Genomic DNA, 13,581 nt, shown 5'->3' with positions numbered 1-13,581 from the left:
TTATTTCATTTATTAGATTTCTATACTGTTCTTCCAAAAATGGCTCAGGGCGGTTTACATAGAGAAATAATACATAAATAAGATGGATCCCTGTCCACAAAGGGCTCACAGTCTAAAAAGAAACATAAGATAGACACCAGCAACAGTCACTGGAGGTACTGTGCTGGGGGTGAATAGGGCTGTTACTCTCCCCCTGCTAAATAAAGAGAATCACCACATTAAAAGGTGCCTCTTTGCCAAGTTTGGTTTCGTTGAAATGTACTATGTAAATATGCTTAATAATTATCATGCAGAGCCACCACCATAACAGTGTAGTCCCTGCAGTCCAGCATGGTTTTTTGCTTGAAGAGAGAAAAGTGCCTGATCAGCAAATCTTCAGTTCAAAAGTGGAAGTTGTCTGTTTTTGTTACCGCTTAAATCCACCCCCTTGCTATTGGCTGAGCTGCTTTCATGTTGTGGATATGTTGGGTCATGTTGGAATCTAGATGCTCATGACTTGATTGACAGTTAACGACCCCTTAATAGTATCTATTCTAACGATGCCAGTGGGACAGCAACAAAAAGAGCGAGGGAGACGGAGAGGGAAGTTGACAGTGAGCCGCAGCCACGGCTCTTGCCACTGCAGCTGCCACGGCAATCAGGAGCCTACAAACTCCCAGGGGCCCTGTAGGGGCAAGACTCACCCCCAAAGGAGGGCTGCAAGTGGCACAGCGATAGGTTTTGGCAGCCCGACAATTGCCTTCGGCAGCACATCAATAGTTATTTCTCTTCCTGGGACCACCTCCTTCTTCCCTCCCTCTCATCTCCAAAGCCCTGGCCACTGCCCCCAAAGAAGGTAAGTAGAAGCAGGGCCATCCCTGGAGGGGTGGAGAGCTGGGGATGAATCAGCATGTGCGGGATTACAGAAGTATACTGACTGACTGACATACTGTGTAAATAGTGTGAGTGAGTGAGGGTTTGGGAGATGTCCAACCAGATTGGACATATAGTGCATTTGTTAGGGGAAAGTGTTGAAAGCACATCACATGGCCCTTGCTTCACAGTTACAGTTCTAGTTCTTCTTCTTCTTCTAGGAGGTAATGGCATACCAGGACCATAAGGTCCCACAAACACCACCTACTGGAAATCTTCAAATAAAATTACCATCGTTCAAAGAGCTGCAATGATTTGAGATATTTCAACAAAAGATTCTTAGCTGTCATCCAATTTTGACGGTCTGAAAAGAGTTGCTTTACAGTTCATTAGATGTCATTGGATTTCAACTCCCATAATCCTCAGCCCCAGTGGCTTTTGGTTGAGGATTATGGGAGTTGAAGTCCAACAAGATTTGGGGACCCAAGTTTGAGAACCACTGCTCTAGAGAATATTATCCTGCAGTTATTTTGTGTTTGACTTTTTCTAGAGTGTCTGCAGAGGTAGGCAACCTTGCCTGTCCAGCCAGGGGCCTACCGTAGATTAGACAAGGGGAGACATTTGTTTCCTGGCCTGGCTGCCTTAAAGGGCCCCCCAAGGCCAGTCTCCTTACAAACCAATATAAACAGCTTTTTTCATACCCAAATGATTGTCCTTTTACTCAATTGCATGAGGAATGATACTAGCAAGTTAACAAAACACCACGCCACCTTCACTATGGAAGTTGATTCAAGCAGGGCAGCACAGCAGACTAAAACAAAGGGTACAAAGACTGACACTGATTCAGGTTTACACTCAAAGGAATGCCGAGAGACCTGTGTGGGGTGGGGGATATTGGCAGTGGGGGGGAAAGAGTTTACTTTTCTCTTGAGGAAGGCTTGAAGCTTTTTAAACAAGAGTCCTTCTCCATATTACCAAATGTTTTACAGAGCAACAGACAGATATCAACAACAGACAAACCCAATCAAACCCTCAAAGCCTAACAACCTTCTACAGCCTGATACATATACTCTACAGCCTGATACATATTGTGATTTAAGGGCCATCCAGTTGCTGGACATCTCATATAATTGCCTTTGCATTAGATGTTGGTGCTACGACCCTCCTTTGTGATTATGGATCTGTTCAGCATTGATGTTCAAAGGTAAGCTGCCCGCAACAGAATTTATTTATTTATTTATTTATTTTTACATTTATATACCGCCTTTCGTTAAAGACAACCACAAGGCGGTTTACAAAAGTTAAAACATACAGTAAAAAGGCAATAAAAACATCAAGCTAAAAAATATAAAAACAGGCATAAAAACAATACAACAGGTATTCATGAATACGACAGGTATTCAACAATACAACAGGTATGCATGAGTCCATCTCATGCAGTCGGAGGCTTTCCTTTGCTGGAGGTTTTCCAACAGAGGCTGGACAGCCATCTGTCAAGGATGTTGTAGCAGTTTCCCGACATTGAAGTGGGCTGGACCAAACAGTCTCCAAGACCCATCCCAACTCTAAAACGCCATGATTCGAATTTCTAGCCAGCTGTGACTTGTGTCACAGAATGCTGATAAACAGTGCAGCTTTTGTGAAGGAAGTGGGAAAGCAGTTTGGCTGAAGGGGAATCTTACACGGGACCAGGTGACAGGAGCATCTGAGTGCTATTGGCACAAAAAGAGCGGACAAATTAGGGTGTTTGGGAGCAAGGGAGCTGTGGGCTAGGAAGCTGAGCAGGGAGGGAAGGATAAGGAAACAGGGATTTGGGTGATAGTGTCTGTAATGTTGCTGAAATGTAGCACATACTGATTTAAACTAAGCAGCAGAATCAGTGGATTAAGCCACACAATCTGCTGGAGAAGACCAAACAAAAAATGAATAACATTAACAAAGGCACTGGCCAAACAAATCTAGTGGAAAATCCCTTCCAACCTCCGGATATTATCTTCCTTGCCAGTGATAATGTCATATCTGTTATCGCAAATAGTGTGGACTCACTGACCTCCATATTTACTCTGAGGCCCTTAATTTTGCTTGCGAGGGTCTTTCTGGATTTCAGTTTCACCCACACCTACACCTTGGTTGAGAGTGGACTCTAGACTCCAGAGGGCTAAACATTTAACCATGAGGAGGCAAAGGTGAGCCTAGCAGGATGTGAGTGCAGAGACCGGTTCTCTGAGCAAACCACCAATGGCTCTCGAAATGGAGATACCATGGGCCTGTCTCCTCTACCTCTACGGGCTCCTTGTAAATGCCCTTTCTCTCTGTGAGGCTCCTGTGAAGCTGCATGCCAATGAGCTGGACCGAGACCAGGTATCTGAAACTGGAGAGGGATGCTGGGGTTAACTGCAGATGCATAAAGGAGAGCATGCAACTCATATGCAATTATTTCTAGACCCAGTAGCTGTCTCTAGTCATTTGCAGACAGAGGGAAACAGCATAGGTTTTAATTATTATATTATTAAAAGTCATTTCATGACCATGTAAACTAAGTATAAGGATGAACATTAAGAACAGAAAGCCGTTCTGGGACAAAGCACAGGTTTGCCTGATCCAACATCCTGTCCCCAACGGTGACCAGAGAGATGCCTCTTGGAAATCCACAAGCAGGGCATGACGAGAAGATCAAGTCTCTCCTTTTGTTTGCTTGTCTTCTAGTATCCAGAGATAGACTTCCTCTGCACATGGAGGTTTCATTGGCTAACTTAGCTAGATTGCTCCATGAATTTGTAAAATCCCTGGCATTACCATGCCTTGTGACAGTGAAATCCATTATCTTGATATTTTATCTCAAATACCTTCATAATAGGATAAAGGTTATTTCCTAGTTTACACTTTTATGTGATCAGAAAATATCAATTTTGTCACAATGGCAGCTGTTAAATGCCAACTCTTTTAAACTGTTCTGAAATTGATTGTAACATTTCCCCCCAAAAAACAATGTACATTTTTGCTGCAGTAAAAAGACTAATTTATTCAAGATCCTTATTAATGACCTTTTATTTCAAGTTTTTGGATATAAAATGCTGTCATTTTCTGAATGATTTCTAACACTTGCTTCTTATAGTTGTGTTTATTTTTTCTTTCTTGAAAATCCAGCACGTGTAACTTGATATCTCTACAGCTGTCCTGGCCAAAACAAAAAATCCTGTAGACATGATTGTTTTATGTTTAGAACATGGGGTGGGAGTTATAGCATAGCAATTATCAAACCAAATTCCACTTCCATTAAGGCTAGTAACATGCTTTGTTAAAGATGTTTTGAGATATTTCAAAGTAACACTTACATGGCTGTCTGCTAACTAAGAAGCACATTAGCCAGATCTTAATATGGTGGCTGGGGGGACTCCTTGGAATCTAGTATATTTATGTGTACTATCACAAGGGTTATTTTCCATGTATATCTGGTTGGAAAGTGTTGTTGTTTTTTCTTCTTGGGGTACACAAGGCAAGGCCAGACAATTTAATCGCAGCAAGGCCTGCCCAATATAGTTTGATGCCTGCAACCCAAAATCCACATGGTAGCTACTACAATTCTACCTTGCTTACCCTTCAGTGCTTCTCCCTTATAGGGTTTCAGATATGACAGCAGAAAAACAGGGGAAGGGTTTAAGTACCGCACACATAGCTTCCCTGCTGAAAACCCTCTTTTCCTTAAGCTGCTAGGGGAAAAGCCATGAGGTTTTAAATATATGTTTTTTGTACATAAATGTGCAGTTTGGTCTGAATATTGCCTTGACTCTCACCTAGTTCCCTTTGCAGTATCTTGGCAGATGGTTTTTCATTGCCGCCGCTTCAGCATCCCCTTCCTCACTGGAGACATTCACCACCACTGACAACACGGTGTTTCGCATGACACAGAGCGACAGCCCAGAACGGCTGCAACTACAAGCTGCCATCCAACTGTGAGTTCCCCATTCCCATTGCAGCTGCTCCATCCAAGGACATGTTCCTTCATCCTTCATCCAGTCATTCAGGCTTTCATTTGAACCAAGATCTCCAAGGGCTGCGGAACCATTCTACGTATGATAATTACAATTGCCAGTTTGCCAAAAATACCCTGGTTCTCTAGCCTTGTTTGTTTGTTTGTCCCTAGACAGAAGAGCAGCAAAAGTTAGTCCTTGGTTATGTTGGGGCTGCTGCTAGGCTTCACCCCTTTGGCTCTAAACTCTACCTTTTTGCAGATGGACTGTACCCCAGTACCAGATATTCCCCACCTTTTTATCCAGGGTTGGCAGTATTATCACATCATAGAATCACAGGACCTTGGAGGTCTCAGACTCTAGTCCAACATCCTACGCAGTGCAGGAAAGTACATAATCCCTGACAGATGGCCAGACAGCCTCTGCCCGAAAACCTCTAGTGACAGAGCGCCCACCATTGCATAAGGCGGATTTTTCCAAAGCTAAACAGCTCTTTATAGTTAGAAAATCCCTCCTAATATCTAACCTAAACCTGCTTCCTTCCAATTTCAACCTATTGGATCTAGCCCTGATCTCAGGAGCTACAGAGAGCAAGTCCGTTCCTTCCTCTAAGTGACAGCCCCAAGTGATATCTCCCCTCAGTCATCACTTGGCCCCACTTCAGAAATCTCAGATTTTTGAGTGCATCCAACCTGTCACATAACATGTAATAAGAACATAAATAAGAACAGCCCTGCTGGATCAGGCCCCAGGCCCATCTAGTCCAGCATCCTCTTTCACACAGTGGCCCACCAGATGCCGCTGGAAGCCTACAGGCAGGAGTTGAGGGCATGTAACATGTTATGTAGTCATGTTACATAAACTCCATAACATGTAGTTTGACCTTCAGTAGTGAGGGAAAGCCACTTTCTGCATTAATTGTCCTTACCATGTTTTATAAATGGCAGCCATTATAAGAGGCTCAGGATCCAGGAGTGCCGTGGGGAAGAGAAGATTTACAGTAATCTTTTGCCCCACTGCCGTCTCTCTTCTGTTTGGGTTCCTCCACAGCTGCAATTTACCTCAGGAGGGAATTTCCTGTTTGTGCTGACAGTAGCTTCCCCAGGGAAAGCAGCAGCCACAATGGCGGAGGGTTGATCCAGATCAGGACTGTGGCTAGGGCAAAGGGTTATTAAATTGTTTGTTTGTTTGTTCGTTTGTTTGTTTGTTGAATTTCTATACTGCCTGATATAGAGATCTCCAGGCAGTGTACAAATTAAGGCATAATATAAAAACAATATAAAACAGTTAAAATTCATAAAAACAGATACAAATCTCAATAAATAAAAACACATTAAAATTTCAGTTGAAAGCGTGGGGAAACAGGTATGTCTTCAGGGTCCTACTAAAACAAACAGAGAAGGAGATGCTCTTATTTCATCAGGGAGCGCATTCCAAAGCCCCAGGACAGCCTGGTCCTCCGAGTTGCTACCAAACGAGGCGGCGGCAACTGTAACCAGAACTCTCCAGATTATATTAATAGGTGACAGGGTGCATGACAGAGAAGGTGCTCTCTTTAGTACCCTGAACCCAAGCCATTGAGGGCTTTATAGGTAATAAGCAGCACTTTGTATTTCGTTCGGAAACACATTTGCAGCCAGTGCAGTTCTTTTAGAATCGGTGTTATATGGTCCCTTCAGGTAAACCCAGAGACCGATCTGGCTGCCTTATTCTGTATCAATTGTAGTTTCCGAATTACATACAAAGGCAGCCCCAAGTAGAGTGCATTACAGTAGTCAAGCCTAGAGGTTACCAGCATATGTACCACTGTTTTAAGGTCTCCAGAAATGGAGACCAGAATGTCTCCAGAAACTGACATTTCTGTCTCCAGAAATGGACGTATCTGACGCATCAGCTGAAGCTGATAAAAAGCACTCCTGGCCTCAACCTGAGAAACCAAGGAGAATTTGGGATTCAAGAGCACTCCCAGACTACAGACCTGATCTTTTAGGGGAAGTGTATCCCCATCCAGAACAGGCAGATCTAAACAATTTCTCAGATCCTGTTGCCCTACAGATAGTACCTCCGTATTGTTTGGATTCAACTTCAGCTTGTTATCTCTCATCCAGCCTGTTATCGCCTCCAGGCAGGCACTTGGGGGGGGTCATACAATTTCCTGATGAAGCTGAGATGTCATCAGCATATTGATAGCATCCCAGACCAAACCTCCTGACGATATCTCCCAGCATTGGAACATTGGAGACAGTATGGAGCCTTGTGGAACTCCACACTTTAGCTCTCTCTTTGCAGAATAACAGTCTCCAAGCAACACCATCTGGAATCTGCCAGAGAGGCAGGAAGGAAACCACTGTAAAACAGTGCCACCCAAGCCCAACTCCTTCAAGTGACCCAGCAGGATTCCATGGTCAATGGTATCAAAAGCCGCAGAGGGATCCAAAAGGATCAGCAGAGTCACACTCCCTCTGTCGATCACCAATTGGAGATCATCCATCAGGTTGACTAAAGCAGTCTCAACCCCATAGCCCACCCAAAAGCCAATTTGGAATGGGCCTAGATAATCTGTGTCATTCAAAACTGCCTGGAGCTGAAAAGTGACCACTCGCTCAGTTACCTTGCCCAACCAAGGAAGATTAGAGACAGGTCTGTGATTAGCCAATTCTGAGGGGTCCAATGCAGGTTTCTTCAAGTAAGATCTAATAATAGCCTCCTTAAGACAAGGAGGCATCCTGCCCTCCCTCAGAGAAGTATTTATGATATTTACCAGACCACACTGTTCCCTCTAAGGCACACACATGTGTGCGTGCTCACATGTTTTTTGATGTTCGCTCAGTTAATTTTAGATCCCACTAAGGTTTAATCAGGAAGGTCCCACTCTGAATACATGTGCGCGCACACTGCCTTGATGCTGCTGCCCAGAACAACAGTCATTCCGCACACAGAGGGGAAAAACTAGAGAGAATGCTGCCAGACCATCTCTAATAATGTGACTGCCAGATGAAATAAGCCAAGTTGGGCAACTTGGAATCTAGTTCAGCACTGATACAAGAGATTTTATCAGCAAAAAAGTTGTTAAAAACATCACAGTGAGTGACTGATAGTTCCAAGTTCAAATTCAAGGCAGAGGGGTTGTGAACTAGCACAATCATAGACAAAACTGCTGGACGGAGGAGAGAAGAGCTGGTCTTGTGGTAGCGAGCATGACCTGTCCCCTTAGCTAAGCAGGGTCTGCCCTGGTTGCATATGAAAGGGAGACTAGAAGTGTGAGGACTGTAAGATATTCCCCTCAGGGTATGGAGCCACTCTGGGAAGAGCAGAAGGTTCCAAGTTCCCTCCCTGGCATCTCCAAGATAGGGCTGAGAGAGATTCCTGCCTGCAACCTTGGAGAAGCCACTGCCAGTCTGTGAAGACAATACTGAGCTAGATAGACCAATGGTCTGACTCAGTATATGGCAGCGTCCTATGTTCCTACTTTGCAGAAGCAATGTGGGCAGAAAAGAACTGCTTCTTCGCCACCCACACTGCCAGAGCATAGATCTTCAAATGAACTCTGTGTTGCAGTCTGTCGGATTCATGCTGAGTCTTCCTCTACTTGCGCTCTAGTCATTTACCTCACCGCTTCAGCTCCCATAGTTCTGCCAAATACCATGGGACTGACTTTAAAGCAGGTTGGAGAGGACACTTAGGAGAGATTGTGTTTACCACTCTAGTAAGTTCATTCTTCCATATTTGTACCAGAGGATCGACAAAATCACTAGTAGAGCCAGCTTGAAACCCTTCCAAGGCTTCCTGGAATCCTATTGGATCCAATAACCTTCTCAGGTGGACCAACCTAATGGGTACCTCACCCCTGCAGAAGTGGGTTGGGGTTGTAAGTCCTACCTTAACCAGATGGTGATCCATCCATGACAGTGGGGAGATGACAGGAGTCCCCACCCATGGAACACCACCCTGATCAGAGCAAAAGATCAAGTTGAGTGTGTGACCTGCATCATGTGTTGGTCCAGAAACTACTTGGGATAGGCCCATAGTCGTCATGGTTGCTATGAACTCCTGAGCCACTCCTAACAACCTAGTCATGAAATGGATATTGAAGTCCCCCACCACCAACAGCCTGGACTACTCCAATGCCAGCTCCGATCTGTGAGCTCAGTTAGGGACTCTGTTGGACAGCAGGGTGATCAATACACCAACAGAAGTCACAATCTATCCTTGGTCCCTAGACTTAGGGTAAACACACTCGATATAAGCCAATTCCCTGACAGGGATCCTGGTAAGGGAAATGGTATTCTTATAGACCACTGCCACCCCACCTCCTTGCCCACATCCTCTCACCTGCTGCACCACGAAGTAACCCATCAGGAGGAGCTGGGACCAAACTCGGCCACTAGACTCTCCTAACCAGGTCACCTTGTCGGGACCTTCATCCATGGATGATCTCAAACTTATTTTGGACCGACCTGGCATTACAAAGTAATAAGATGAGCTTCTGTGGATTGTAGGCACTGCTCTCCAAAGTCAAAGAAGTGGTAAGCCTGATTGAGGGGGAAACCATGGCTAAATTTCTAAATTAACTCCCCCTGTTATGACCTGCTAAGATCTACCAGATGGGTTAAATCCCATCTCTCTCACATGCTGTGGTCCTGATCCTGGCTGAGCCCTTGCATTTACTGCTTCTACTATTTAGCTCAGTATTGTCTACAAGGAATGGCAGTGGCTCTCCAGGGACTAAACAGGAGACTTTCCCAGGTATACCTGGAGATGCCAGGGATTGAACCTGAAACCTTCTGCATGCAAACCAAGTGTTCTACTACTGAGATGTGGCCGCATCCCTCAGTATTTTGTGATTCTCTATGCAGTACAAGCAACTCTTCCTCAAAGCATCAATCACATTTGTCTACTTGTTCTTCTTTCTCTCATTTTTTCAGGAAGACAGGCGAGTGTATGCCTAGATCATGGATTTACTTGCTGAAGGTGAACAGCACGGATATGGCTACAGAAGGTAAGATACAACTTTCTCTCCTCCCAGCTCTGCTGATAACTCCACTCTGAGAGCTAGGCTCAGAAGAATCACATAGTACAGCCCTACTAGGACTGTGAAGTGCAAGATGAAGTAAATAATCAAGTGCAAAAACAGGTTTATTATATTAATAAATAATTAATAACTCAAAACTCCATGTGCTATGCCACTTCTCTAATTAGAGGAAAGTAAGAATAACTTAAGGCCTGAGAAACTAGAGAGAGGTTTGGACCCAGAAGTACTCCCAAGCTACATACCTGTTCCTTCTGAGGGAGTGTAACCCCATTCAGAACAGGCAGATCAAAACCATCTTCCAAGTTCCGACCCTCCAGAATCAGTACCTTCGTCTTACCTGGATTCAGCTTTAGTTATCCCTCATCCAGCCCATTACCACTTCCAGGCAGGCACTCAGGAAAGTTATATCATTTCCTGATAAAGTTAATATGGAGAAATAGATTTAGATTTCATCAGCAATTATCCTGACAATTCTCGCAGTGGTTTCATGTAGATGTTAAAAAAGCATTGGAGACAGTATAGAGCCCTGTAGAACTCCATGCAATAGCTCTTATTTGAAGAGCAGCCATCTCCAAACAACATCATCTGGAATCCACTCCAGGAGGTAGGACCGGAACCACTGTAAACAGTGCCTCCCAGTCTAAACTCTCTCAGGCGACCCAGAAGGATACCATGGTCAATGGTATTTAAAGCCACCAAGAGATTCGAAATGACCAACAGAGTCACATTCCCTCCATCAGTTCCTAATTGGAGATAATCCATCTGACTTACCAAGAAAGTCTCAACCCCGCAGCCAGTTTGGAATGGGTATATGTAGATAATCTGTCTCTTCCGCCTAGATTTGAGAGGCGATCACCCTCTCAGTCACTTTGCCCAGCCATGGGAGTTTGGAGACAGGTCTGTAATCGCCTATGTCCAAGGGGTCCAGTGCAGGTTTCTTCATGTATGGTCTAATGATAGTCTCCTTAAGACAAGGAGGCATCCTGTCCTCCCTCAAAGAAGCATTTATGATATTTACCAGACCCCCTCCAATAATCCCACAATCAGATAAAATCAACCAAATTGGGCAAGGGTCAAGACAGCAGCTGATAGGGCATACTGTCTGAAGCAGGTCATCCACATTCTCAGGAGTCACAAACTGAAACAGATCCAATCTAATCACATAAAATGAGTTGCTGGACACCTCCATAATAGCTTCTGCAGTAAACAGAGTGTCCAGGCAGGCCCAGATATCTATATATTTAATCCTCCTGGGTGTGCCTTTAGAATGTGCGTCCCGGCGCCTAGCTGATTGGCTGGGCAGCAGAGGCGCCTGATAGGCTGAGGTGGCGGGAGCTCATGGGCGGCGGAAGGCCATTGAGCTGCTGCCGGGGGAAATGGCGACGGCTGTGGCGGCTCCAGCCGCGGTGAGGAGGCAGTGGTGGCCTGCGTGCCCACCAGGGACAGGAGGTGGCCGGGCCGCCAGCAAGAGGAGGTGGCGGCAAGAGGCAGGAGAAACCGTGAGCAGGGGGTGGGGGGTGGAGAGAAGCAGACCGGGTGGGCATCAGAGACACTGCCAGAAGACAGGGAGAAGTGAAGGGGAAGAGTCAAACTAGGGGCACAGACACTATGCGCCCGGTCAGCTAGTGGGTTATAATACACAAACCACTCATTAAAAGCATCTCAGTGGGCAACTTAGGGTTCCAGATTCAGATTTAATGTTGTACTGTATTATGTGTTATGAGTTAATGATATTGTCTTCTTTAGCATTGCCCTGAGGAAAACCTATACTATATATAGTTTGAACAGATATATTTCCAGGTATTAATTATTCTAATAAATCTCACTCTTGTATGCAAGTAATATTGTAAGTTACTTCACTCTACTTGAGTGCAACCATCTTGGGCCCTCCAATCCCCATTACTTTTCCAATCCTGTCCTGGAGCCATATTGCTTCTCACTCAGAACTGATAACTTCTGAGCATAGGGCAGCAGCCACATATAGGTGGCGGATTGGCTCCCCACACAGTCTCACCACTGCCTGTGGCCCCACCTGACCTGTACTTACTGCCTGCTGCCCTTGCCCTTTCCGCCTCTTTGCTGTGCCCTGACAGTAGGAAAGTTAGAGCAACAGGAAGTGTGTTTTATTACTTCCTGTTGCTCCAATGTCCATGCCCTCAGCCTTTTGAACAGGCAGAGGGTGGAAGGACACCACAAAGAACTGGACTAGAACTCTTCTCATGCCACAAGTCTCCACAAGTAGGGATTTTTAAACACGGGGGAGCATTCAAACATGCAATTCTCTCACTTGCATTCTAAAGTGGTCAGTTCTTAAGAAGACTGTACCCAATGATTCTCCTGAATGTCTGTGTCAGTAAGGGAGCTGAGCTGAACCTAAATTTGAACCCAAAAACCAGTTGAAAGGTTTATTTTGTGAATGAGAACAGAATACAAACCTAAAATTCCTTGATTGCTTTGAACCTGAACCAGATCCCAAACACAACATGTTGTAACTGGCCCTATTCAACCCCAGCACAGCATCCCGTGGTGGTGGTTATTAATTCGATTTCTATACCGCCCTTCCAAAAATGGCTCAGGGCGGTTTACACAGAGAAATAACAAACAAATAAGATGGCTCCGCGTCCCCAAAGGGCTCACATTCTAAAAAGAAACATAAGATAGACACCAGCAACAGTCACTGGAAGTACTGTTGCTAGTGTTTCCCTTGTGTTTCTTTTTAGATTTTGAACCTTTTGGGGACAGGGAGCCATCTTCTTTATTATTTATTTTTCTATGAAAACCACTTTGAGAACTTTTGTTGAAAAGCAGAATATAAATATTCGTAGTTGTAGTAGTACTAGTATAGTAACAACCAGTTCAAAAGAAGTGATTCAGTAATCAGGTATTCAGCTTTCAATTGTATTATTAACGTTTTATTTTCCTGTTTTGTATATGTATTGTATTTATATATATATATATATATATATATATATATATATATATATATATAGTATTTATATGTATTTTCCTGTTTTTAAAATGTATTGTTTGTAAAACCCCTTTTTAAAATTAAAAACATTAAAACTAAAATAATACCAAATTCTTCGCTCCATACCTTTTTATTGCGTAGATTAAAATAAAATTAAAAACTACAAATAAAGAAGACGTTTTGACATACAGACATCAACTTCAGTATTCCATGTCTGAAGTTGTCTCACTGTTTAAAATGCACTCTTATATCCCAGATACTCTCCCTAAATCTAATCAGGCACCTGATTAGCATGTGGAAAAAGGGGAAAGGAGGTGGAGGTGGAAATTGTTGACTCACATTGCTAAAATAATACATATTTTTCTTATGTTAAATACTGTATCTACCATCCTGAATCCAAGTCTGGGGTTTTCCCAAGTTTTTTGTTATTAGAAATCAGGAGGTCATCTTAAATTCAAATCCCTGTTCCTTCCGAGTAAATGTAGGTATAACCTGTATTTAACTTCTACTTTTTAAGAGGGTTGTCTTAAATTCAGAGTCATTGTCAATTTGGCTAAATACAGTAGCTGTATTCATGTTATTGAGTTACAATGCAAGCAAAAGTGATTGAGATTTAGGAAACTGATCTAAACTGGTTCAAAATCCATTTAAAGTGACTGAACTGGTTCTCAAACCACTCTTTAAAAGTTAGTGTCTGAACCAGAACTGAACTGGAGAGTTCAAAAAAATACTGAAGAACCCGAACTGGAACTGAACCC

The 13,581-nt window shown here is 43.8% G+C and overlaps 1 protein-coding gene and 1 long non-coding RNA gene across 8 annotated transcripts in view; one reads left to right on the top strand and one right to left on the bottom strand.

Moving 5' to 3' along the window:
* The first annotated feature begins 2,973 nt into the window (after positions 1-2,973).
* Positions 2,974-13,581, top strand: part of APOM (apolipoprotein M) — a 22,236-nt gene continuing 11,628 nt past the window's right edge. The window contains exons 1-3 of one of the 7 annotated variants that reach the window (XM_053303597.1): positions 2,974-3,213; positions 4,651-4,805; positions 9,749-9,822. In XM_053303597.1, the coding sequence (XP_053159572.1) occupies positions 3,091-3,213; positions 4,651-4,805; positions 9,749-9,822 (352 nt within the window). In that variant the 5' untranslated portion in view covers positions 2,974-3,090. The remainder of the gene's footprint in view (positions 3,214-4,650; positions 4,806-9,748; positions 9,823-13,581) is intronic. The other 6 variants (XM_053303596.1, XM_053303599.1, XM_053303598.1 and 3 more) reach the window with 6 other exon arrangements.
* On the bottom strand, positions 4,076-12,394 carry LOC128348068 (uncharacterized). Its single transcript, XR_008317908.1, has 3 exons — positions 10,627-12,394; positions 10,193-10,269; positions 4,076-5,978 (listed from the first exon to the last, which is right to left on the bottom strand). It is a non-coding gene; the product is annotated as an uncharacterized LOC128348068 (long non-coding RNA).

This window comes from Hemicordylus capensis, chromosome 2, assembly GCF_027244095.1.
Source record: "Hemicordylus capensis ecotype Gifberg chromosome 2, rHemCap1.1.pri, whole genome shotgun sequence".
Lineage (NCBI taxonomy): Eukaryota > Metazoa > Chordata > Lepidosauria > Squamata > Cordylidae > Hemicordylus > Hemicordylus capensis.
Note: the sequence above shows the minus strand (reverse complement) of the source record. Positions and strands in the feature narration are given on the sequence as shown.